This window comes from Rana temporaria, chromosome 4 (assembly GCF_905171775.1).
Source record: "Rana temporaria chromosome 4, aRanTem1.1, whole genome shotgun sequence".
NCBI classification, from domain to species: Eukaryota; Metazoa; Chordata; class Amphibia; order Anura; family Ranidae; genus Rana; species Rana temporaria.
The window spans coordinates 44,285,418-44,313,309 of record NC_053492.1 but is presented as its reverse complement, the minus strand read 5'-3'; the positions used below and the strand labels follow the sequence as shown (position 1 = coordinate 44,313,309).

The following is a 27,892-nucleotide window of genomic DNA, read 5'->3' as shown; positions in this document are numbered from 1 at the left end:
CTGCACCACTCCTAAAGCTGAGAAATGTGAGAAGATTCTGCTCATAAAAAATAAAAAAAAATGTACAATCCCTTTTGTCAAGTAGGACTGCTCTACTCCCTGTTCCATGCTGTGTCTGACAAAGTACTGAAGAGTACAGCTGGAGCTGCCTTACCAGTCCCGATGCTCTACCCCCCCGTCCAGCTGAGATAAAAAAAAAGGAGGAGGAGGTCCTCACACGGGGCACCAAAAAAAAAGGGAGGTCTGTGCAGGCTCTTAACACAGTGATCACAAGTGTAAGAAAAATTCTTCCCACTGAACATCACACTAATGTATCATGAGATGTACATATAGGAATTTTAGCAGGGGATCCCTAAGACCAGAAAGTAATTTCAAGGGTTCCTCTGTGGAAATACATCAATAATGTACAAAAAAAAATAAAAATTTGATTGGGTAATAGGCAATCTGCCTAAAATGTACATCATATCCCTCACATCGGAGGCGTTTACATTACTGTCAACAAAAGGCACAAGATCTGTTTTTCTAATACTGTCTAAAGAAATGCACTGACCTCTAAATACATCTGGTTACCTGAAGACAGGAGCCTGGCAACAACGCCAAACACGTACCACTAAGACTAGATACAACCAACAAACACAAATTTCATAGAAATATAGAATAAATAATATATAATGGCATTAAAAAAAAAAAAAAAAAAAAAAAAGCTTTAAATATTATTTCTGTTAATTGCACACAGGATTGAATGTTGAAAAGGTCATGTACCAAACACTGAATTCCATCACACAAAATATTTCATACTCTACTCCATTGGACGGGGTTCTACCATTATACTCTCTGTAATAAAAGCATGGATCAAGACGGATATTCCAGGCATATTAAGACACTATGTAGTATGCGCCTACCAGATGGGTACTGCATTGTGACCATGAACCACATCTATCATAGCTTAGGAGACCTTCCATAGGTCTAGAGTCTCTCAGTCAACTGATCTAGCCTCCGTCTGGCCTTTGTGGACTCTCGTGGTTCCGATTCCACATTGGTGGCTTGTGGTTTGGGGGTGGAGGTGAAACAAGGCTTCTCTTCCTGGACAAGCCTTCCTCTTACAGATGAAGGAAGGATGCCAGATGGTAGCAAATGGTAGCCTCGTTTTGACATAGGTTCCTCTATTTCTGGAACTCCAGAATCATCATGGGAAATATCAGACTCCTCGCACAAACTTCCCGTATCTTCTCCAATGCTCCTGTGGAAGTTACTGTTGGTGGGCAAATTCAGAATAGGACTGACACACATAACCTGAATATTCTCGGTCTCACTCTCTGGCAACTTTTTTATTGGGCTATCAGTCTGAGGTTTCATGCAAATTTCTGGAACATCCAAGTGCGAATCCTTCCCAGGTTGAACCATTCCTTCAGCGTGTGCGCTAAAGTACAGCGTTGGGCTTCCAAGGGCTCCATTGCCTGGAGAACCAACAGAATAAACATCAGGGGATTTCCCACAGTACCCCAACGTTTCACACGCCTTCATTTGGTTTTGCACATTCTTTGGGTCAACGTTTTCAGTTTTGGAGTTTTCAAGTGTAACATAAGCAGAACATTCATGTAGAATGTACTTATGATCATGCCCATTGTCTGTCTGTCCTGGGTCTAACATCCATGGGGTAGACTTTAAAGAACTAGTTTTAACATTTTCAGGGTTTTTTTCATTAGCTAAGGCACAGTTCTGAATTAATGGTTGCTGGGCATTTTGTGCACATCCAAATGCAAAGAGGTCCCCAAAACCACCCTCGCCAAAGGCAGCGTTGATTTTTGACATGTTTCCAGTTTTCATGGCGAGTTTCAGTAGAAGCAAGTGATGCCGCTTATCAGCAACCTTGTTCCAGGGGAGATCTTCATCGCCTGTAACACCTTCAAGGATTTCAGCCTTTGGACCCAGTTCCTCTTTCCCAAATAAGTCACTGGTCGCCTTCTTGGAACTTCGGCTCCACCATCTGGAAGGGGGACTAGTTGAGTCTTGTTTGGTGCGATTTGTTCCAGTTTTCTTACAGCTTTGGGAAATCTCTGTGGATTTTGGGTGCAGGAGTGTGTAGTAAATGATTAAAGCAGCACAACCTGAAAAAGATTCAAAATAAAATCTATTTTTTTCAAAACACAAGCATTGCTGTGAACATCTATGGGTTAGGACTGTACTGGGCAGCATTGCCTAATGAATGTATGCGATGTGATCACTTAAAGAGTAACTCCACTTTTATTGAAAAAACAAACAAAAAAACAAACAAACACACTTTCTCCCCTGGGTGATCTACAGGTGTAACTCAAAAAATTTGAATATTGTGCAAAAGTTCATTTATTTCACTAGTGCAACTTGGTGAAACGAATATACGAAATAGACTCATTACATTCAAAGCAAGTTAGTTCAAGCCGTGATTTATCATAATTGTGACGATTATGGCTTACAGCTCATGAAAACCCCAAATCCACTATCTCAGGAAATTCGAATATTGTGAAAAGGTGCAATATTCTAGGCTCAAAGTGTCCCACTTAATCACCTAATTAAGCCATAACACCTGCAAAGGGTTTCTGAGCCTTTAAATGGTCTCTCAGTCTGGTTCAGTAGGAATCGCAATCATGGGAAAGACTGCTGACCTGATAGTTGTGCAGAAAACTATCATGGGCACCCTCCATAAGGGAGGGAAAGTCTCAAAAGGTGATTGCAAAATAAGTTGGATGTTCCCAAAGTGCTGTATCAAAGCACATTAATAGAAAGTTATGTGGAAGGGAAAAGTGTGGAAGAGAAAGGTGCACAAGCAGCAGGGATGACCGCAGCCTGGAGAGGATTGTCAGGAAAAGGCCATTCAAAAGTGTTGGGGACTTTCACAAGGAGTGGACTGAGGCTGGAGTCAGTGCATCAAGAGCCACCACACACAGACGGATCCTGGACATGGGCTTCAAATGTCATATTCCTCTTGTCAAGTCACTCCTGAACAACAAACCACGTCAGAAGCGTCTTACCTGGGCTAAAGAAAAACTGACCTGGTCTGTTGCTCAGTGGTCCAAAGTCCTCTTTTCTGATGAGAACACATTTTTCATCTCATTTGGAAACCAAGGAGCTGGAGTATGGAGGAAGAATGGAGAGGCACACACTGCAAGATGCTAGGAGTCCAGTGTGAAGTTTCCACAGTCTGTGATGATTTGGGGAGCCATGTCATCTGCTGATGCTGGTGTTGGTCCACTGTGCTTCATTAAACGAAAGTAAACCCATCCATAAAACAGTTTCATTTCTGGCACGTGCCGGAAATGCAACACTCCCATTGGTTGTGCTCTCAACCAAACTGTCAAACCTTCCAATGGCTGGTGTCATAACTTATCACATGTGCAGCATCAGAGGCAAAGATGGCAGCTTCCTTGGCTGAAAACGATAGGAGGGTTTACTTCCACTTTAAGTCCAGGGTCAATGCAGCCGTCTACCAGGATATTTTGGAGCACTTCATACTTCCTTCCACAGACAATGGGGATGCTGACTTCATTTTCCAGCAGGACTTGGCACCTGCCCACACTGCCAAAAGCACCAAAACCTGGTTCAATGACCGTGGGATTGCTGTGCTTGATTGGCTAGCAAACTCGCCTGACCTGAACCCCATAGAGAATCTATGGGGCATTGCCAAGAGAAAGATAAGAGACATGAGACCGAACAATGCAGAAGAGCTGAAGGCCGCTATTGAAGCATCCTGGTCTTCCATAACACCTCAGCAGTGCCACAGGCTGATAGCTTCTATGCCACACCACATTGAGGCAGTAATTACTGCAAAAGGGGCCCAAACCAAGTACTGAGTACATATGCATGCTTATACTTTTCAGAGGTCCGATATTGTTCTATGTACAATCCTTGTTTTATTGATTGCATATAATATATTTTCATGAGCTGTAAGCCATAATCATCAATCAATTATGACAAATCACGGCTTGAACTATCTTGCTTTGCATGTAATGAGTCTATCTCATATATTAGTTTCACCTTTTAAGTTGCATTAGTGAAATAAATTAACTTTTGCACGAAATTCAAATTTTTCGAGTTTCACCTGTATATATATATTGCAAGGATTTAAAAGCGTAGTTACACCCAAAAGTGGAGCATCCGCTTATCCGATTCCTCCCTCCCCTCCTGTACCACATTTGGCACCTTTCCAAAAAGGAGGGGGGAGGAGCGGATACCTGTTTTTGACAGGTACCCTGTCCCCACTTCTGGAAGACCGGCCGTGGCAAAGATTGTCACAATTCGGTCCACCACCTCCTCCCTCTCCTTCTGCCGGCCAGTGAGAGAGCACAGAGCGCTACGCGCATGCGCAGTAGGTACCCGGTCGTGAAGCCGAAAAGCTACGCTGCTGGGCCCCCTTACTGGCAATGGCGGCAGCACCCGACAGCTGATGGAATCAGCTTCGGTGCCGACATCGCTGAACTCCAGGACAGGCAAGTGTTCAAATGTTAAAAGTCAGCAGCCACAGTATTGTGTATCTGCTGACTTTTAATTTAAAGGGGTGGGCGGACCTCCGCTTTAACAAACTTTGTTGCAGATTCCTCACTTTTTTTTATTCTGAAAAAACAGTAAATGTGAACGGGAGCGACTTCATAATTATCAATCAGCTGCTGCACTTGCAGATTTCTAATAAGGAAAGGGACCTGACATTCCTTCAGACGCGATTTCCCTTTGGAGTATCACACCGAATTTTTTTTTTTTTTGCAGGGGATGCCCAAAATTTGACTTGTATTTTAGTGCAGACTTCTGGGAAAATCAGTAAGCCAAACACACAAGCGGCAAATTACATTTCTGTAATTTTCGGACGTTTCGCCCTAGCCTACATGGTTGTAACCATGTTACAACCAAAAATGTAAATGTATTTTATTGGGATTTTATGTGATAGACCAACAGAAAGTAGCACATAATTGTGAAGTGGAAGGAAAATGATAAATGTTTTTCATTTTTTTTTTTACAAATAAATATCTGACAAGTGCGGTGTGCATTTGTATTCAGCCCCCCTGAGTCAATACTTTGTAGAACAACCTTTCACTGCAATTACAGCTGCAAGTCTTTTTGGGGATGTCTCTATCAGCTTTGCACATCTAGAGAGTGACATTTTTGCCCATTCTTCTTTGCAAAATAGCTCAAGCTCTGTCACATTGGATGGAGAGCGTCTGTGAACAGCAATTTTCAACTCTTGCCACAGATTCTCAATGTAATTTAGGTCTTGACATTGTCTGGGCCATTCTAACACATGAATATGCTTTGACCTAAACCATTCCATTGTAGCTCTGGCTGTAGGTTTAGGGTCATTGTCCAGCTGGAAGGTGAACCTCCTCCCCAGTCTCAAATATTTTGGAGGCCAACAGGTTTTCTTCTAAGATTTCCCTGTCTCTATCCATCCTCCCATCAACTCTGACCAGCTTCCCTGTCCCTACTGAAGAAAAGCATCCCCACAACATGATGCTGCCACCACCATGTTTCACGATTGGGATGGTGTGTTCAGGGTGATGTGCAGTGTCAGTTTTCCGCCAATCATAGCGTTTTGCTTTTAGGTCGGTTTATGTCTTTCTTTCAACAATGGCTTTCTTCTTGCCACTCTTCCATAAAGGCCAGATTTGTGGAGAGCACAACTAATAGTTGTCCTGTGGACATATTCTCCCACCAGAGCTTTGGATCTCTGCAGCTCCTCCAGAGTTACCATGGGCCTCTTGGCTGCTTCTGATGAACGCTCTCCTTGGCCGGCCTGTCAGTTTAGGTGGGCGGCCATGTCTTGGTAGGTTTGCAGTTGTGCCATACATACTCTTTGCATTTTCGGATGATGGATTGAACAGAGCTCCGTGAGGTTTTTTTTTTTTTTTTTTTTATAACCTAACCCTGCTTTAAACTTATCCTCAAACTTTATCCCTGACCTGTCTGCTGTGTTCCTTGGCCTTCAGAAAGCGGTTTGTTCACTAAGGTTCTCTAACAAATCTCTGAGGGAGTCACAGAACAGCTGTATTTATACGGAGATTAAATTACACACAGGTGGACTCTATTTACTGATTAGGTGGCTTCTGAAGGCAATTGGTTCCACTAGATTTTAGTTAGGGGTATCAGAGTAAAGGGGGCTGAATACAAATGCACGCCATACTTTTCACATATTTATTTGTAAAAAATGTTGAAAACCATTAATCATTTTCCTTCCACTTCACAATTATGTGCCACTTTGTGTAGGTCTATCACAGTGATGGCGAACCTTGGCACCCCAGATGTTTTGGAACTACATTTCCCATGATGCTCATGCACTATGCAGTGTAGTTGAGCATCATGGGAAATGTAGTTTCAAAACATCTGGGGTGCCAAGGTTCGCCATCACTGGTCTATCACATAAAATCCCAATAAAATACCTTTATGTTTTTGGTTGTAACATGACAAAATGTGGAAAAGTTCTAAGGGTATGAATACTTTTTTCTCCAAGGCACTGTTAGGTAGATTCAGGTAGAGTTAGGCCGACTTATCAGTAGATAAGTCGACCTAACTCAGAATCTACGCCAACCTATGTTTAAGCGTATGCTCAAACAGAGATACGCTTAAACATATCTAAGATAGGACGGCTTGCGCCGTCCTATCTTAGGTTGCAATATTTTGGATGGCCGCTAGGTGGCGCTTCCATTGTGGCCGTCGTAGAATATGTAAATTAATTTATACGCCGATTCACGAACGTACGCCCGACCGCCGCAGTCGATTTACGCCGTTTCCTTAAGGCCTTAGGAGGCCTAAAGTTATTCCACCTATGAGGTGGAATAACAATGTTAAAGTATGGCCGCCGTTCCCGCCGCAAGGTTCGAATTTTTAACGCAAGTCGTCCGCGAATCGGGAGTTACGTCGTTTACGTCCACGTCAAAATCAATAGGCCCGTACGGCGTACTTAGCCGCAATGCGCACTGGGGAATGTAGGCGCCCGGCGCATGCGCAGTAGCCAAAAGACGTCAAAAACGTGAGGTCAAGCCTCATTACCATTAAACACGCCCCCCTCCAACCCATTTGAATTAGGCGCCCTTACGCCTGCCGCATTTACACTACGCCGCCCTAAGTAAGGAGGCAAGTACTTTGAGAATCATGTACTTGCCTCTCTTACTTAAGGCGGCGTAGTGTAAACACGCTAGGCTACGCCGCCGCAAATTAGCGCGCCCCTACCTGAATCTACCTATGTGTATATTGTTGGGGGTGAATGGTTGGAGGGGCCATCAGGAGACTGTGTCACTTTTCTCTGAATGGCCAATAGTAAAAATGCAAAATAAATAAATAAAATGCAAGTGTGAGAAACCAGCTAGAATACTAGTGTTGTATTTTTGTGGTTATTAAAAACAATTTCACATCCAAAGCAAGGGAAATGCCAGAAAATGCAGATAATGACTGTGGTTCACTTTAACAAAGAGCCCCATTGAAGCAGGGCTGTGAGGCCGTTACGCTGCTAACAAGGCAAAATGAATTATGACCCCCGACGAATCTTCATTCACTCACCAATCAGGAATCCTGACATGACAGCTACAGACAGCTTCACATTACTCCACACTGCCCCCTGCAGGAAATCCGTGGCCAGCAGCAGCAGAATGCAGTTCTCCAGCAACATAATCTAAAGAGAACACACAAGAGGGAGAAGAATGAACTATATTCAGACAATAAGCATCCTACAGGCTTTGTTTGGGGGGGGGGGGGGGGGGGCGACACAACACAGAGCAATGCAAATTTTTATACCCCCAGAGCAACCAATGCTTTCCATACAACTTTCCACAATTCAATTTAAAAGTGATCTGTCCCCCGAAATGAGCACTTCTAACCTGCAACAGCTTCATTGTAATCTTTGCACTGTGGTAACATGTAGTAACTAAGGGCCAGATTTACAAAGAACTGCGGCGGCGTAACGTATCGTAGATACGTTACACCACCGCAAGTTTTCATCGCAAGTGCCTGATTCATCAAGCACTTGCTTGAAAACTTACGCCGGCGGCCTCCGGCGTAAGCCCGCGTAATTCAAAGGGGCATGTGCCATTTAAATTAGGCGCGCTCCCGCACCGGACCTACTGCGCATGCTCTGTTTTGAAATTCCCGCCGTGCTTTGCACGAAGTGACGTCATTTTTTTGAACGGCGACATGCGTAGCATACTTTCGTATTCCCGGACGTCTTACGCAAGAAGAAAACATTTTTAAATTTCGACGCGGGAACGACGGCCATACTTTATACAGCACATACGTGTGCTGTGTAAAGTTAGGGCACCTAAAACTACTAACTTTGCGACGGGAAACTAGACTAGCAGCGACGTTGTGGATCGCCGTGACTACTAATTTGCATACCCGACGCTGGAATACGACACAAACTCCACCCAGCGGCGGCCGCGGTATTGCATCCTAAGATCCGACGGTGTAAGTCAATTACACCTGTCGGATCTAAGGGATATCTATGCGTAACTGATTCTATGAATCAGTCGCATAGATACTCTGAGAGATACGACGTCGTATCTCGGCTGTGAATCTGGCCCTAAGTGCTGTGCATTGCAAGGTTTTGAATAGTCTGCCAATACATATATAACCAGCGCAATGGCATTGTGCATTTTAGTCCAACACAACACACAGTAGGGAGCCAAGATAAAAATAGGAAACTCAGCCTTTTCTGCAATATTCAGCTTCAATTCAGAGATCTCTCCCTCATAGCACTTTTTTTTTGCTGCTAGTCAGTCAGTCTGATTGCCAGCATCATTCCTCTGAGCCCAGGTCATCCTAGAGACACTTGTGATTGGACAGTGAAAAGTATATGACGCAGTGATGTGCTCATATCTGTCACTCTGTCCTTTACTCACATCGGTGTAAGCTTCTTGTGCTGCTGCTTTTCCTCATACTCCAGCCCTGCTGTACTGGGATAGCAAAAGGCCAATACCAGCTCACATTCAGGGACTTACACTATTTGTATATAGAAAATAACTTTTAAATTCTGCAACAATGAATATAGGATCGCATTAATGAGAGTTATGTCTGTCTAGAGAGTTTAGCTTTTATACATGACAGGAGGGGGGAGGGGGGGGGGGGAGTTTAGCTGTTAGGCATACCTGTATATAAAGCATAACTTTAGCTTGGGAGAGCAGGGCTAAGCCCCGCCCCCTGATCACTGGCTGTGAACCAATAGCTCCTGCTACGGTGTCTCAGCCAATGAGGAGGGAGAGAGCCGCTGCTCTTGTGCACATCACTAGATCAAGATAAGGCTCAGGTATGTATTGAGGGTGGGGTTTGGTTGGATGTTGCATACTAAAGGTTTAGAGGTGCCTTCTCCTCTTCATATCCTTAAAAGGGTTGGGGGTGCTCAACCTTTTGAAGAGTGAGGGCCACTTAGGCGATTTGGTAACCCGTCGCGAGCCACAATGAATTATGGGGGTTTTCCATGATAGTCCTGATAGAACACCTTCTTGTTCATATCAGTGCCTGACCTCGCAAATGTGCTTCTGGAAGAATGGTCAAACATTCCCATAGACACACTCCTAAACCTTGTGGACAGCCTTCCCAGAAGCGTTGAAGCTGTTATAGCTGCAAAGAGTGGGCCAACTCAATACTGAACACTATGGACTGAGACTGGGATGTCATTAAAGTTAAAGTGTGTGTAAAGGCAGGCGTCCCAATACATTTGACAATATAGTGCATATCCAAGAACAGAAATGCAATATATTGCAGTTTACTTTTTTTTTGACATGCGTTTTTACCGCGATTTGCGTTTTTTTTTTTTTAGCCAGTAATTTTTTTTTTTTTTATACATTTCCTTTAACAACCAGCTATAAACAGGTTAAAAAAAAAACGCAAATCGCGGGAAAAATCGCGGTACTTGCGTTTTGGATGCAGGTCCATTGAATTCTATTGCATGCAAAACGCTGCTTTTTGCAGGAAAAAAAGTCCCTGACCCTTTCCAAAAACGCAGAGGCACAAAAAAGCATTGATGTGAACATGTTCCATAGGAAACCATGTTAAAAAATTTCCCTGCATTTCTGCAAAATGCATCAAAAAAAGCATTAGTGTGAATGGAGCCCAAGACACTTCTGGACTACAGAACATCTCCCCTTTTCTAAAAATAGGGGGGAGGTGCTTTATAGTCCACAGAGATCATAGGAAACAATGGAAATTGATAACAGCACAGCACAAAAAGTCACCAGCTCACAAGATTTTTGGCAGGACCAACAGGTATGATTCTTGCACTTAAATATAACAAAACAGTTTCAAAAGTATATTAAAGCGGAGTTCCACCTAAAAATGGAACTTCCGCTTAATCCACTCCTTGCCCCCTTACATGCCACATTTGGCATGTAATTTTTTTTTGGGGGGGGGAGTGGGGGGGCTCAGGAGAAGTGGGACTTCTTGTCCCACTTCCTCCTTCCGCCGAGGGGGCTGGTAAGGCGAATAGCTTAATCGCCTTATTGCAGCCCCTCCCTGTAGGCCAATCGGACGGCGACGCTCGTGCATGAGCAGTGGGTGCCCGGTCGTGAAGCCGAAAGCTGTCACTGCCGGGTACCCACACTAGGAATGAAGACGCCGGCGAGGGGGGGGGAGAGGAGCGGAGCCCCGGCCGGTGCGTCGCTGGAACCGTGGAGCAGGTAAGTGTCTTTTTATTAAAAGTCAGCAGCTACGCTTTTTGTAGCTGCTGACTTTTAATAAACTTAAAAACAATCTGGAACACCCCTTTAACTAGAGCAAAAGGAAGTAAATATGTTTATTGTTTGGGTTTACACACACTTAAAGTGGAAATTTACACATAACAACCTGATAAAAAAATAAATAAATAAATAATGTTCTTTAGTAAGGAACATACATTCCACATTAAAGTGTAGGTGCAGCTGCGATTTTTTTTTCTTTTAAAGCCAGCAGCTACCAACACTGTAGCTGCTGACTTTTAATAAGGACACTTACCTGTCCTAGACGCCGGCGAGGTCGGCCCCCCGAGGCCGATCCCTCGATCGTGGCAGGTCCCGGCGCTGCTATCCTCACTAAGGGAAACAGGCAGTGGAGCCTTGCGGCTTCACTGCCCGTTTCCTACTGCACATGCGCAATTTGCGCGGCTCCTTATGAATGGGCGGCTGTTCTCTGGGATACACACAGTTCCCAGAAGACAGCGTGCCCCATTCCCCAGAAGACAAAGCGAGGAAGACAACCACCGCGGACTAGGAAGAGGCAAATTGGGAAGATTGCCTAGCAATCGCCATTTCTGCTAAATAATTTTTTTTTTTTAGGGTGGACCTACGCTTTAATAATTATGCTACCAAATGATTGTATGCTGTAAATTCCCTCCAGCATTGCTTCCGTTTCTTCTTGCTGAAGGCTGCCATTTTGCTGAAGCCCAGAGCCCCTGAGCTCATAAAGCGTAACTAAACCAACAAATTTACCAATAAAAAAAAAAAGTTACATTCCTGGAATTGCCAAATATCACATTTGCTTGTTTCCTCAATCAAACATCAGTGCCATAACTGATCACATGTGCAGCATCATGGCAGCTGCAGATCAAACAGAAGCAGCTTCCTTGGCTGTTAAGAATAGGAGGGCTCAATTCCGCTTTAAAGAGGAAGTAACCCTGATGGGCGTTACTTCCTCTTTGTTTCCCTGCAAAGATAAAGCATAATGGGCTACTATGCATCGCATAGTAGCCCATTATGTGACACTTCCCTGCATGAGAAGCCTGCGATGTCCCAGTCTTCCTCGCGAGTAGCGAGTGTCCATTCTTCACCCCTCTCCCTTCCAGGGCCGCGAACTCCGGCTCTGAGTGGCCATACGCGTGACGTCACTCCCGCGCATGCATCGGCATGACCCCAGTTAAAAACAGCACAGCGGCACAACTCTGGCGCATGTGCAGAACAAATCACCATACAGCGATTTGCAAATATCTCCTAGACCGTGCAGGTCTGGGAGATATTTCAAGCACCTACAGGTAAGCCTTAATCTAGGCTTATCTGCAGGTTAAAGTGGTTGTAAAGGGTTTACAACCACTTTAAGGCTGCCAGTAGACCAGCCTCTACAAACTCATCAGAGCCTAAAAATAGAGTGCAACTGACACTCCGGATTGGAGATTGAGGTTAATAGAAAAAATAAAAATATCGAGTGCAACTGAGCATGTGCAGAGTGGGGTGAGACACGATTACTGGATTTTAAAAAGTATAGGCACTGGTTTTTAATGTTTTACATAGCTATACCTGCAAAAAAGGCCAGCCTGAATGATCTAGCAGGACTTCATTTTCTGACGAAGGTTCCACTTTAAGTCTTTTAAAAAAAACAGTAGAATTTCCCTTAACTAGGTGTGTGAGGGTTAAACAAAGTACAGGAATGCCTTACCACATAAAAGATAGCAACACGATACCGCGAGGGCCCATCCCGGACGTTAATAAAGCAGAAGACATAGACAGCTCCGAGGAGGATATTGAAGAGTCTCCAGTAACACGGCCTGCTGATAACATCAGTCTGCTGAGCCACCAGCCAGAAAGACATCACCAGCCAGTGAGCACCTGTACAAAAGAGACACAGACACTTAGTACATCTTTCCAAACTCAACACCAAGAGACCGATAAGATACCTGCCTGTTCTGTCTATGCAACATAAAAAACTTACTCTGCAAACAGAAAAAAAAAAATGCACTAAATACAGCTTAACTGGTGCACACAGAAGGTTCTCTCTTTCTTTCAACCCATTAGACTAAATGAAAAAACAAAAAACAAAAAACCCCCCTGACAGATTGCTGCAATATTGTGTTCTGACAGTGGGGGCGCTCTTCCTCCAGAACACACATGGGCTGCCAGTGCTGGTCGGCTGCCAATTGGATGCTGGTTCAAAATAAGCCGCTTGCAAAACCAGCTTCTGTCAGACATGGAGCTGGTTCCTGCCAAACCGACCGCTTTCGGCCCGTGTGAACGAGGCATTGAGGCTGGATTCACACATGTGCAGTGCGAATTTCAGCTCCAGTTTGTCTGCGAAGAGAAAAAAGCAGCTGTTCAGCGGTTCCTCTCCGTTGACCAGGGGAGGTGTAGTGAGGAGGGGGAGAGAATTTATGTTCAGAACGGAACGCATCTGCGAATCAGATGCGTTCCCATGGAATTTGCACTGCGATGCCCAGAAAACGCACATGTTTTTTTGGGCAATGCGGAGTGTGGACATATGTGAACCAGCCTCATTGAAAAGAAAAGATTTTAAAATGTTCTGTGAATTGGTTGCGGTGTAATTTCGCATAGGTGTGAACTCAGCCTGAAGCAGAACTCCAGTCAAAGATAAAAGTGATAAAATAAAAAATAAAATACAATACAATACAAAATGAATAGGGAAAAAAAAAAACACACGTATTTTATATCTGGGCTCTTCTAGATTAAAATTTTGGTGGACACCCCAGCAGCCAAAGATATCTCCCTGGACATCCATACATATTAAAAGTGAGAACAGCTTCTGGAACAGGAAGCAGCCGGGTTGTTCAGTCAGAGAATGGGCAGAATATAGGCTACGCGCTTGGAGCGGTCTGTTCTTTCTGAAAGTCTGGCTGCTTCCTGTTCGGTGACGTCATTTCCAGCCGGTCCGGCTGTATTCCACACCGATTATGTTCCCTGGTTCCTGGTGGCCACAGGTCGCACATAAGGTTTTTCTACCAACCTATCCACATAGCCTGGGAACCTGGAGGGACAGAAAGGCTTCCATACCTCCTCCTCCTGCGATTGTTTGGAGCTTGAAATCTACTGAATTATTTGAACTTCCTATTTAGGGAAAGGCATCATTATTCTTTAAAGCGGATGTTCCACCCCAAAAAAATATTAAAAGCCAGCAGCTACAAATACTGCAGCTGCTGACTTTTAATATAAAGGACACTTACCTGTCCTGGAGTCCAGCGCCGTCCGCAGCAGAGCACGAGCGATCGCTCGTCACCCTGTTGCTCCCCCCGCCATCAACGCTGAGGGAACCAGGAAGTGAAGCGCTGCGGCTTCACTGCCCGGTTCCCGACGGGATGTGACGGAATGCCCGTCTTTTGCCCGTGAATGCCGGGCCGGAAGTGGGTGCAAATACCTGTCTTTAGACAGGTATCTGCACCCCCCTCCCCCTGAAAGGTGTCAAATGTGACACCGGAGGGGGGAGGGTTCCGATCAGCGCGACTTCACTTTAGGGTGGAGAACCGCTTTAAGCATAGGTCTGCTATAAAAAGTGATCTGCCTTTCATGCTATCCCACTGGATTCAATTCTTTGGATCCAAAACACCAAGGTTGCACAGATACAGAGTACAGATACCTTTGCGTTCATACAAAATGAATGGGTGAACAGGAATGTGGTGTGATTCTTGTCCAAATCACATGTGATTTCCCCCACTGCTCCTGTGTGTGTGAACCCATTATAGAAAGAGACGTACCCTCTAGTGCAGGGATCTTCAATCTCCGACCCTCCAGCTGTTGCGGAACTACATATCCCATGAGGCATTGTAAAACTCTGACATTCACAGATATGACTAGGCATGATGGGAATTGTAGTTCCTGAACAGCTGGAGGGCCCCAGGTTGAGCACCCATGCTCTAGTGCAGCAGTGGGCAGTTTATTAGTTTTTATAACTTTAAAAAAAATGACATCTCTTGTCAAATCCAAATCTACATAGTGTCCCTGTCCCGCCAATGATAGAAAACCACGGCCGCTGAAGGTGCTCACAGGGCTGGAGAAGTTCCGGGACTCCTGTGAGTATAGGGCGAAAGTGATGTCAGCTTGGGGGTGGATCGCCTATACATTCCCTCCAGCGGCTGTAATTTGCCATCATCGGCAAGACAGGGACACTATGCAGATTTGGATTTGACTAGATACAATGGGGAAAATTATTATTTGTTCCCCTGCAGATTTTGTAAGTTTGCCCACTTACAAAAAAAAAAGAAGGGTCTATAATTATCATAGGTGTATTTTAAATGACAGACAGAAGATCAACCAAAAATACAGAAAAAAACACGATACAAATGTTATAAATGAAGTTGCTGGTCAGTGAGTAAAATAAATACTTGATGCCCTACAACCAACAAATAATTCTGGTCCCCACAGACTGGCTACAGTATGTGCTCATGTGGTACACAGATTAGTCCTGTCAATTTAAGAAGGTGCTCCCAACGACAACTCGTTATGTGTATAAAAGACAGAGGGCTAGATTCACATAGATCAGCGGATCTTTAGATCCGCGTGACCTATGTGATTTAAGATCCGCCGCCGCAAGTTTGAGAGGCAAGTGGGTAATTCACAAACCACTTACCTCCAAACTTGCGGCGGCGGATCGTAAATCCCCCGGTGGAATTCAAATTCCGCAGCTAGGGGGAGTGTACTATTTAAATCAGGCGCGTCCCCGCGCCGATTTAAATGTGCATGCGCCGTCCGCAAATTTTCCCGGCGTGCATTGCTCCCAATGACGTCGCTAGGTTTCGGCGTGAGCGTAACTTGCGTCTAGCGCGTTTGAGAATCGGCGTACGCAAACGACGTAAAAAAAAAATTTGACGCGGGAACGACGGCCACTTAACATAGGGTACGCCACCTAGGGGGCATGTTTATCTTTACGCCGGGAAAACCCTTCATAACAAAACTGCGTCGGGACCGCGTACATTCGTGAATTGGCGTATCTTGCTGATTTACATATTTCTTAGCGTAAATCAGCGAGAACGTCCCCAGCGGCCATTTTTAAACTGCAGTTAAGATCCGACGGTGTAACACAGTTAGACCTGTCGGATCTTAGGCATATCTATGCGTAACTGATTCTATGAATCAGGCGCATAGATACGACCGGCCTAAGTCAGAGATACGACGGTGTATCAGGAGATACACCGTCGTATCTCTTTGAGAATCTGGCCCAGAATCTCTTTCTTCCATTCAAATCTCACCATCATGGGTAAGAGCAAAGAGCTGTCAAAGGACATCAGGGACAAGATTGCAGGACCCACACAAGGCTGGAATGGGCTACAAGAACATCAGCAAGAAGCTTGGTGAGAAGGAGACAACTGTTGGAGCGACTATTCACAATAATGGAAGAAATACAAAATAACCATCAATCTCCCTCGGTCTGGAGCTCCACGCAAGATTCGCCTCATAGGGTAAGGATAGTCATGAGAAAAGTGAGGGATGAGCCCAGAACTACACATGAAAGATTCTCAAGGCAGTTGGGACCACAGTCTCCAAACAAACCATTGGTAACACAATTACCATGGATTTTAATCAGTGCACGCAATGTCCCCCTCCTCAAGAAGGCACATATACAGGCCCATCTGAAGTTTGCCAACGAACATCTAAATGATTCAGAGGATTGCGAGAAAGTGCTGTGGTCAAATGAGACCAGACATGAGCTCTTTGGCATTAACTTGACTCGCCGTGTTTGGAGGAAGAAAAAGGCTGACTATGACCCCCAAGAACAGCATCCCTACAGTCAAGAACGGAGGTGAAAACATTACGCTTTGGGGTGGTTTCTCTGCTAAAAAGGTACAGGCTGACTTTATTGAGGGACCAATGAACGGGGTGTCATGTATTGTAAAATCTTGGATAACGTGGCTGCATTTGTGGGGACACATTTTTAAAAAAAGTATCGGTATCAGCGAATACATGAAAAAAAAGTATCGGGGACACATTTTAAAAAAAGTATCGGTAATCGGTATCGACGAGTACTTGAAAAAACGTATCGGTACTTGTACTCGGTCCTAAAAAAGTGGTATCGGGACAACCCTACAAACAACCATAAGAATAACTACAAGGAACATCTTACTTCTGTGCTTGTCAACAAAGGTTTCTCCACCAAGTACCAAGTCATGTTTTGCATGGGGATCAAATACTTATTTTACTCACTGAACTGCAACTCAATTTATAACATTTGTATCATGTTTTTCTTCTAGATTTTTGGTTGAAATTCTGTCTCTACCAATTAAAATACACATATGATAACAAAAAAATAGGATTTTTTGTACTCACCGTAAAATCCTTTTCTCTGAAGTCCATGGACGGACACAGCTCCTTAAATCTTGACAAGTGGGTTATGTTCCCTGTTTACAGGAGAGGACTAGGCAGAAACATGTTAAATAGTTAAATACATGTTACATTAACAGAGTTGAACAGCCCCGCCCAGGGGGCGGTCCCTCCAGACATAACCCTCCTCACTGCAGCTTGCAGCCTCAGTTCGTAACAAGCAGTACAAACCTAAAAAGGAGGGGTGGGAGCTGTGTCCGTCCATGGACTTCAGAGAAAAGGATTTTACGGTGAGTACAAAAAATCCTATTTTCTCTTATCGTCCATGGACAGACACAGCTCCTTAAATCTTGACAAGTGGGACGTCCCCAAGCAGTGTCAAAAAACGAGGGGTGGGAAATATATCAGTAAAAACAATTTTAACTTCACCCCAAAACAAGCAGAGCTCCTCAACGGAGGAGGTGCAACTTTAAACAGCCGCCGGCAAAAACTAGCGGCTGAAAAAAACATCATAAGATGCACTCACAGCAACCATGTAAATTCTGGAAAAAGCGTGAACGGACGAGCAAATCGCCGCCTCGCACACCTGTGAGACCGACGCATGATGTCGGGAAAAAAAAAAAAAAAAAAAACCCAGGAAGCACCAATTGCCCTGGTCGAAAGTGCCGTGACCGGAAAAGGGGGGCCCGCCCTTAGGAGCATAGGCCTGTATGACGGCCTGCCCGATCCACCGAGAAATGGTGGTCGACGAGACCGCCAGGCCCTTTTGTGGACCAGACACCGACACAAAAGAGAGTCAGAAGCTCCGAAATGGAGCCGTAGTAGGCTGGTATACCCGCAAAGCGCGTACCACGCCTAAAGTATGAAAGGCCGAAACCTCCTTCGGAAGAAGGGAAGGTCGCGGGCGCACCATCACCTAATCCTTATGGGGGATCAAGCATGGCGGCTTGCAAGACAAGACCGCCAACTCAGAAACCCCTCTAACAGAGGTAAAGGCCACTAAAGGGGCCACCTTCTGAGATAGTGTCAAGAGAAAATCTCTCTGATGTTTCCAAAAGGAAGGTTCCTGAAGAACCGAGAGCACCAGAGTCAAAACTCATGGGGGAAGAGATGGGCCAAGAGGGGAAAGTATATGACAAACCCCTTGCACACAAAAAAAGGGGACCCACCAGGGAACGGGCCGCAAAAAGGCCACTAAAAACACAGCCAAGGCTGAAATCTGCCCCCAAACGGTGCTTTAAGCAATTTTTAGATCCAATCCAAGCTTTAAAAACAGCAGGACCCTGGACATTGAAAGTACGCCCGTGGACGTCACTCCATCCCTTCGCACCAAGAGAGGTGCGACGGTAGATCCTCCGGAAGAAGACTACGGTGCCCTGTTGAGATGACCGAGTCAGACAGACCCTGGTCACCTAAAGTCTGGCTTCCAATAACCATGTTAAGCAAGTCAGTGACTGTACAACAGGAGGAAGTATGGGACCTTGAGACAGGAACCTCCTGCCCTGGCAATCGCCAGGGTGCCTCCGCTACCAGGCGCCCGATATCAGCGTACCAAGGACGCCGAGATTAATCTGGAGCGATTAGAATCATCGGGATCTCCTCAGCATCCACTCTGTGGAGCGGCCGAGGAAGCAACTACCATGGAGGAATGGCAAAAAAATCACCGATACAGACAACACAGGGCCACCAGCGCGACTGACGCGTCTGTACAAGATCACTAGACCTGGCCACTAACTGACACCCTTGCGGCGGAGACAAGCTGCCAGGAGATCCATGCCATGTGAGGCTCACCTCCTGCAAGGGAGCCGAAACACCCCAAAGCACAAAGACCAGTCGCCCTGGTCCAGCATCTGGCGACTCCAGTAGTCTGCCTGCCGGCATACCTGATGGTAGACTGAAGCCACGGCCGTGGCGTTGTCCGGCTGAAACCAGATTGGTCGACCACAAGGAGAAGCATAGCCTGATCGCCTAAAATAGTAGGACAATGAACAGTAGACAGCACCTGGTATTCCCAGGCGGTCTTCCACCAGGCACTAGCCAGGCCCGACCCTGGGTAGCTACCGAGACCAGACACATTCAAGGAGGTGTGGTCATAGGTCCACGCAAGTCCAGCGACTCAGGGCCGACTGGACCCCCCAGTTTTGTGAACCTCCAGGTTCACAACCCGTGAGCTGGCATTCGTCGTAAACACCGACCACTGGAAGGAAGGAACAACTTCCCGGACCGAAGAGTCGGGAATCTCTGTCACCAACTCAGAGAGACTCTGACTAGGTGGCGCACAGGAATCTAATGATTTCAGAGACAAGAGATTTTTACCACCTGGACAGTAGTTCCACTGGAAAACCAGGGTGTGGAACTGGGCATACAGTACCACCTTGAAGGAGGCTACCCACAGACCCTGAACCAGCAGGCGCCCGGAGAGAAGACCGATTGCGTGATGCCAATACCTTCTCCGCAGACTGAAGAGTCTGCAATTTCTCCAGGGGAAGAAGGACCTTTGCCACTGAGGAGTCTGGATCAACACTAGATACTCCAACGCTGAGTCGGAACCTAGCATGCCCATAATTTGAACCCTGGGTCGCACACATGTAGGGCAGGCTTGCTGCCACTGAGCTACACTTTCTGGCCTAAACGTCTAACATCCACCCGAATCTTCGGAGGGTCTGAATGGGAATAACCCATCCACTAGGTCGGAGACAGAAGCTGCTCTCAGAAGAAAGTCGTCAAAGTAGCCAATGAGGCAAAGCCTCGCTGACCCAACAAAATTCAAATAAGTGCGAGCTCCTAGCTGAAAACCCATGGTGCTGACGCCAGATCAAAAGGGAGGGCCACAGGCTGACAGAGACCCTTCTCTCATCACGAAGCACAGAAAAAAACACTGTGACATGTGCAAAACGGGACATGCATGTATGCGTCCCTGATGTCCGAGGACGTCAGGACATCCCCCGGATGAAGCGCAGCTACCACCGAACAAATGGATTCCATGCGGAACTACCCGACGTTCACAAAGGTATTTAGGGCCTGAGGCCCATAGAAAACCCCAAAACTCTCGTCCTGCAGGAAAGGTAAAATTACCTTGCAGCTTAGCAAATCCCACACTGCCCAAGGCAGACCGACGTGCCGGGAGGGGAAGACACAAGGACAGAACTTTGTTCTGTGGATAGGAGGAAACCCTATCTAGTACTCCGAAGAGACCACCTCGCAGACCCACTAATCGGAGAGCAGGGAGGTTTCACTGAATTGTGAACCTGCAAGCCGCCCCTCCCACCTAGAGACAGGGAGGGAAGGCTATATACATTGGCAGGATTTGGGTGCCGGCGTGATCGGCTTATGCACCCAGGGACAGATTAGTCCCCCAGCTGGGCCTTTGACGGCCTGGGAGGGTTGCCCCTAAATAATACACACACATAGTGTGTATGTATATTATGTAGGTGTATGCACACATGTCTTTGGAGGAAACCGGAGTACCCGGAGGAAACCCACACAGACACAGGGAGCGACAATGCAAGCTCCAGGCAGATTGGAGATTCGAACCAATGACTCTTTTGCTGCCAAGTAATGGAGTTAAGCACTACACCACCGTGTGCATAAAACCATTCTGAAACAGACGCCCTGGATAACAAGGGCGCAGCATTCAATGAAGCATCACAGACCTATATGAGGCACTGGACCAGCTGGTCCGCTAGGCTAATAACCTCAGGAGAGAGTCGGTGCTCCTCCACTGTCTGGTGCAAAATGCTCACTCTGTGAGTTGTATACAGCACTAGGGGTCAGGACTACTCCAAGATGGCCGCCGAGCGTTCAGAACGCGGCCACAGGAAAAAGGCCAGCACAATGTAAGCTGCGCCATAGCGTGGCTACGACAAAATGGGCGCCAATGGGAGTTTTCAATGTAATTGAAAAATCTCCCAAAAAAAAATAGCGCCAGCGACCACTGAGACCCCAGTGTAGTGGCCACAATAGGCCGCAAGCCAGACCCCAGCATGGTAAACATGGAACGGGTCAGTACTTCGGATCTTCTATCAGTCAGATCCATACAAGTAGGGGTTCCCGCCCGGCGGTGAGGGACTACAAAAGCCCTCAGTGGCTTTTCTCATTCCGCATCTCAGAAATTATCAAAGAAGGGCACAGAAGGAAAAAACCTACACAGCGGTCCGATTTGTGTGATCCAAAAAAGACCGAGCCCTCAGCGGAAACCCAGCTGCACTATGCAGCTTAGGAGAGTCCCTTGCAGCAGTAAAAAGCGCACCCATAAATGCCTTATTCTGCCTTTTTTTTTTTCAACTAGGTACCTAGTCCATGGCTCCATAACAGAGCATTCCCCAGGGGATAACGGGGGAAGGGGGCACTCTTTTACCGCCCGCCCGCAGTCCACCCCCACCCTGGCACAAACTGTGTCCAGGACTACAATAAAAACTCTGTGGGAATCACAGGTGCTAACACCTGCTGCCACCACCAGCATGTGGGGAAGGACCCAGATACTGACTCCAATATTTACATATAGTGTGTATTATAATATGCACACCTGTCCATACAAATAGACAAAAGCTCCTAGAGCCCTATTCAGGGCCTCTCACCCACTTGCTGCGCTGACCAGGGGTAACCAGGGGACTCCCTCAGGAGGAGACTGCACAGCGCTGCCTGTGAGGAAAAGAACCGTGAGGTAACTTTTGCAGGGACCTGTGTTTAAACAGGAAAAGCCTCATAGGGCTGTTTTATTTAAGGACAAGTCACAGATACAGCATAAAAAGCAAAACCGTTACAGGTGTCACCAATCAGTCAGCGTCTGCTGAAGTATAATCATAAACATCTGTGCTCATCACAGGGCTTTTTACCTCACAGGAAAGCCCAATACAAAAAAGAAAAAGCACAGGCCAGATAACACAGTCCCCTCAGGAAGGCCCCCTCCCCCCTGACAGCGGCAATGTTAGCAATGCAGCAAGGGAAAGGAGCAGGGAAGTAAGGGGAAGGGACCCCCGAACCCCAGGAATGCCCAGCCGTACCAACCCACCGAAGCAGGAGGGACTGTACTTACCCGTCCAAGCGAGGACTCGCTGACGCATTCCTGACAGAACTACAACCGCAATGGAGGTAGCTGTCGGCCCGGTCCACTGTGATTGAGACAACACCACAGCTCAGTCATATGTGGACCTCGGAGCAAAGCTCACCGGCCACCTCAGGAGTCATGAGGTATGGCGTGGCAGACCAAGCCTCTTTGCAAAGGTGTGCCCACGCTTGCTGGTCGGACTGAGTAGACTACAAGGATCTATAATATCCAGCCTGTCTCTCAGCCAACAGTTGAAAGAAGATTCTTCAAGAAAAAGTAAAGTAAAATAAAATAAAATTTCTCCTCAGGGCGCTGGGCCCAAAGGGAGCCATACGTCCTTCTCCTTTGCTAGGCAGAACGAAACTGAGGCTGCAAGCTGCAGTGAGGAGGGTTATGTCTGGAGGGACCGCCCCCTGGGCGGGGCTGTTCAACTCTGTTAATGTAACATGTATTTAACTATTTAACATGTTTCTGCCTAGTCCTCTCCTGTAAACAGGGAACATAACCCACTTGTCAAGATTTAAGGAGCTGTGTCCGTCCATGGACGATAAGAGAAAAGAGATTTTTAATACAGCTTACCTGTAAAATCTTTTTCTTGGAGTACATCACAGGACACAGAGCGGCATTCATTACTATATGGGTTATATGGAGTACCTTCAGGTGATGGACACTGGCAATCTCAAACAGGAAATGCCCCTCCCTATATAACCCCCTCCCATAGGAGGAGTACCTCAGTTTTGTAGCAAGCAGTATGCCTCCCAAAATGGTCCCCAAAGAGGGGTGGGAGCTCTGTGTCCCGTGATGTACTCCAAGAAAAAGATTTTACAGGTAAGCTGTATTAAAAATCTCTTTTTCTTTATCGTTACATCACGGGACACAGAGCGGCATTCATTACTATATGGGATGTCCCAAAGCAATGCTTACAATGAGGGGAGGGAGAACATCTCCAAGACAAAAGGATTTAATTTAGAGATATACTCAAATCATAATAAATCCAACTTAGTTGAGAAAAATAATCTTAAATTTTAAATTTAACTCAAAAAAGAGGAGCCCCCGGAATCCGAGGGTCTCAAACTGCAGCCTGCAGCACTGCCTGCCCAAAGGCTGTATCAGTATTCCTTCTTACGTCCAACTGGTAGAATTTTGTAAACGTGTGGACAGAAGACCAGGTTGCCGCCTTGCAAACTTGAGCCATAGAGATCTGGTGGTGTGCTGCCCATGGCCCTAGTAGAATGAGCCCTTAATGATACTGGAGGAGGCAACCCTTTCAAGCCGTAGGCCTGAGTGATTAATTGCTTAATCCACCTAGAAATGGTGGACTTTGCAGCTGCCTGCCCCTTCTTGGGCCCATCCGGTAAAATGAACAGCACATCTGTTTTCCGGATCTTCTTTGTAGCTTTAAGATAGGCCTTCATGGCCCTGACAATATCCAAGGTATGCAGCAACCCTTCCTTTCTGGAAGTAGGTTTAGGAAAGAAGGATGGTAATACCAAATCCTGGTTCAAATGAAAACTGGATATAACCTTCGGTAGGAAGGAAGGATGAGGGCGGAGAACGACCCTGTCCTTATGAAAAATAAGATATGGTTCCTTACAGGATAAGGCCGCCAGTTCCGATACTCTTCTTGCGGAAACTATGGCGACCAAAAATACTAACTTCCTTGTCAGTAAAACCAAAGGAATTTCAGCCAACGGCTCAAACGGTTGTTTCTGTAAACTTGACAGAACAAGATTTAAATCCCACGGACAAAGCGGGGATTTAACTGGAGGTTTAATACGTAAGACCCCTTGAAGGAAGGTCTTAACCAGTGAGTGGGTGGCCAGCGGCCGCTGAAACCACACTGACAGAGCCGAAATCTGTCCTTTGATTGTGCTTAATGCCAATCCTTTATCCACTCCTAGCTGGAGAAAACGTAAAACTCTATCGATGGTGAACTTGCGAGGAAGCCATAGCTTGGACTCACACCAGCCTACATAGGCCTTCCAGACCCTGTGATAAATCACCCTAGAGACCGGTTTCCTGGCTCTGATTAGGGTAGAGATTACTCTCTGAGACAGACCTCTACCCCTGAGAATCAGGGATTCAGCTTCCAGGCCGTCAAATTTAGATGCCGTAAGGCAGGGTGGAGGATCGGACCTTGCGATAGCAGGTCTGGCCGTAGAGGAAGAGTCCAAGGGTCTTCCACTACCATCCTTAAGATTAGTGAGTACCATGCCCTTCTGGGCCATGCTGGAGCTACCAGGATGACTGGTATGTGCTCCACCCGGATCCTGCGCAGCAGGCGGGGTAGTAACTGGAGCGGGGGAAACGCATAAAGAAGTTTGAACTGATGCCAAGGGCAAACCAACGCATCGGTTCCGCAGGCCATCGGATCCCTTGAGCGGGACATGAACCTGTCTAGCTTCTTGTTGAGTCTCGATGCCATGATATCCACGTCCGGCACTCCCCATCTTTGGCAGAGTGCTTGAAAGATTTGTGGATGCAGAGACCATTCCCCCGGCAATAGAGTCTGGCGGCTTAAGAAGTCCGCCTGAAAGTTGTCCACTCCTGGAATGAATATTGCCGATATGCAGGGCACATGAGCCTCTGCCCATAGGAGAATCAAGCTCACCTCTCTCTGAGCGGCTTGACTCCTGGTTCCCCCTTGGTGATTTATGTATGCCACGGCCGTGGCATTGTCTGATTGAATTCTCACCGGGAACCCCTGCAATTTTGACGTCCAAGCCCTGAGGGCTAGTCGAGCAGCTCTGAGCTCCAAGATGTTGATGGGCAACTGCTTCTCTGGCGTTGCCCAAGTACCCTGGCGAGTGCAACCATCCAAAATTGCTCCCCAGCCCGTCAGGCTGGCGTCTGTGGTCACTATCTTCCAAGCCACTGGGCTGAAAGACTTCCCCTTCAGTAGATTCTGAGGGTCTAACCACCAACACAGACTTTGTCGGACTCTTGATGAGAGCGGCAACGGGATATCCAAGGCCTGTGGCCTTCTGCTCCATGCTGACAGGATGGCTGTCTGCAGGATGCGAGTGTGGCTCTGGGCGTATGGTACCGCCTCGAATGTGGCCACCATCTTGCCTAGTAACCTCATACATAGGCGAATAGTCGGTTCCTTCTTGCTTAGAACCAGTAGGATTAATTCCTTGATGGCTTTGACCTTCCTCAGAGGTAGAAACACTCTTTGTTGTTCTGTGTCTAATCTCATGCCGAGATATTCCAACTGCCTTGTGGGCAGGAAAGCTGACTTTTCTCGATTTAGGACCCAGCCGAACTTCGAGGTATTGGACCGTGAGGGCCACTGCTCGCTCCAAGCCGGGAGACGAGTGATCTATGACTAGGAGGTCGTCCAGGTATGCTAGGATCGTGACCCCTTGGATCCTTAGCTTGGCTAGGACCTTCGTGAACACCCGGGGGGCCGTAGCCAACCCGAAGGGAAGCGCCACGAATTGGAAATGACGTGAAGCCACCATGAAGCGTAGATATCTTTGATGTGGCTGATAAATTGGAACATGAAGGTAGGCATCCTTTATGTCTATGGACGCCATGAAGTCGTCCTTTTGGAGTGTGGCAGCTGCTGACCGCACGGATTCCATCCGAAATGAGCGGACTTTTAGGTATGCGTTTACCCTCTTTAGGTCCAAAATTGGCCTGACATCTCCATTGGACTTTGGGATGATGAATAGGTTGGAGTAGAAACCCAGCCCCTGTTCCAGGACTGGTACCTCTACTATTACTTCCTGGGAAAGTAGATGATTTAATGCCGACATTAATGCGGCTCCCTTCTCCGGATCGTTTGGAATCCTCGACGCCTGAAAATGAGGAGGAGGAAACTTTAGGAAATCTAATTTGTAGCCCGTGGCCACGGAAGACCGTACCCACTCGTCGGGAATGCTGGCTTCCCAGACCTCTGAAAAGAGTCGCAGCCTTCCCCCCACCTTCGTGGGTGGGGGCGCCCCTTCATAAGGTCGGCTTGGGGGCTGGTTTTGCTGGTTTGCGAAACCACTGCTTTCTGCCTCTAGCAGCCTGTCCTTGTGACTTGCTGTTGAAGCCGAAGTTTGCTTTCGCAGGAGGCCGTCGATACTGTTTGGCATTAGAGGGCCCCTGCCCAGGGGAGTACTGTCGTTTAAACGCAGGCCCCTGAAACCTCTTCTTAGTTGGCAAGAGAGTACTTTTGCCGTTTGAAATGGTCTGAATGTATTTATCTAGGTCTTCTCCGAAGAGTCGTCCTCCATGGAAGGGGAACCCTACCAGGAGCTTCTTGCATGGGGGCTCGGCCTCCCAGCTTTTTAACCATAAGAGTCTTCTCATATGGATAAGGGATAACGATGAACGTGACGCTTGCTGGATAGAATCCTTAATTGCGTCTACCGTAAAACATATGGCCTTAGGGACATCCGAAAATTCTTCTGCCTGCTGGGCAGGAATAAGTTTAAGCATCTGCTTAACTTGATCCGATAATGCTTGAGCAACCCCAATCGCAGCCACAGCTGGCTGTACTACTGCCCCTGCAGTAGTGAAGGAGTTCTTAAGTAGTGCTTCCAAGCGTTTATCAACTGGATCCTTGAATACCTGTATGTTTTCTACAGGGCATGTTAATGATTTGTTAATACATGAGATGGCTGCGTCCACTGCAGGAGTAGCCCATTTCTTGGAAAATTTATCTTCCATAGGATATAGGGCAGAGAATCTTTTAGGTGGTAAGAAGATTTTATCTGGCTTGTTCCAATCTTGGAACAAAACTCCCTCTAGTAGAGGGTGGATCGGAAACACTGCATTGCTTTGAGGCGCCCTCAGTGAGCCCAAAGCTGAAACCGTCGATACCTGGAGATCTGGTACTGGCAAGTTGAATGCATTATGGACCAAGTCCGTTAAGGCTTGAATCCACCAGCTCTCCCCTTGGGAGACTGCTCCAGACTCCTCTGTATCCGGATCTTCGATCCCTGAACCTACTTGGTCCTTGTCCAAGAGGTCGTCCAATTCCCCTGAGGAAAGGACCTCCTCTTCTGAGGGTCCACGCTCGGGCGACGGAGATCTAATCCGTTTACTGCCCCGCATAGCTGTGGCTATCATTTTTCCCATTCTTTTCTCCATCTCCTTTAAAGAGGTGAGTAATACCTCGTCCGTGACTATCTTAGGGTTGGACTGACCCGCGCCAGCTCCAGCCCCAGATCCCGATGGCCCCAAGGCTCCCTGTGGGGAAAGCAGCGGCATAACTTTGTCCGAGACCTCAGACTCTCTGGGGGAATCCCCACCTCTTGTACCCTCTGACCCGGATGCCATGGTACAATACCGAGGTACACCTGCTAGCTTATTGGTACTTGGAACTATAAATAGTTAATTGCCCAAACACCTGTTTGGGGGATAAAAAATGCTTCCTCTCCCCTAGATGACTTTTTTTTTTTTTTTTTTTTCAATCTTTTTCTCTTTTTCTTTTTTCTTTTTGTTTCAAACCCAGGAAAGAAAAAGCATTCTGTCCCCCTGAGTAGTATTGCAAAGAAAAAACTATGAGATGGAAAAGAAACAGCCTATTTCTAGGCTTGAAAACAGTCTTCTGAAGACTGCAATATCCTTTCTGGCCAATGTGTGTCCTCGGCGCCCCGTGCTGCCGCTCAGGTCTTTCCTCCCCAGTTCCAATGTATATCACACAGGCCCCACTCAATGCTTTTCCAACACTACAAGGGAGGTCACTTCTTATGGGGAATAATACACATAGAGCCATCCTATCATTAAGATATGTGACTAGTTTGCCAGATGCAGCGCATAACTTTAGGCATGTCCCCTGTGACCCCCCAGAAAAAACCTGCTAAGAACCAAGTTCCGCAAGTTTTCCCCTCACTTACCTGCTCCATGCCGCAGGACTTTGCCAAGCAAGAGGCCCAATCTTCCCCCATCTCCG

General features: G+C 46.7%; 1 protein-coding gene across 1 annotated transcript in view; it reads right to left on the bottom strand.

Moving 5' to 3' along the window:
* Window positions 1–903: 903 nt before the first annotated feature.
* Window positions 904–27,892, bottom strand: part of XKR5 (XK related 5) — a 44,824-nt gene continuing 17,835 nt past the window's right edge. The window contains exons 5-7 of the mRNA XM_040347656.1: window positions 12,352–12,521; window positions 7,519–7,630; window positions 904–2,108 (exon numbers count right to left, since the gene is read on the bottom strand). Of these exons, the coding sequence (XP_040203590.1) occupies window positions 967–2,108; window positions 7,519–7,630; window positions 12,352–12,521 (1,424 nt within the window). The 3' untranslated portion in view covers window positions 904–966. The remainder of the gene's footprint in view (window positions 2,109–7,518; window positions 7,631–12,351; window positions 12,522–27,892) is intronic.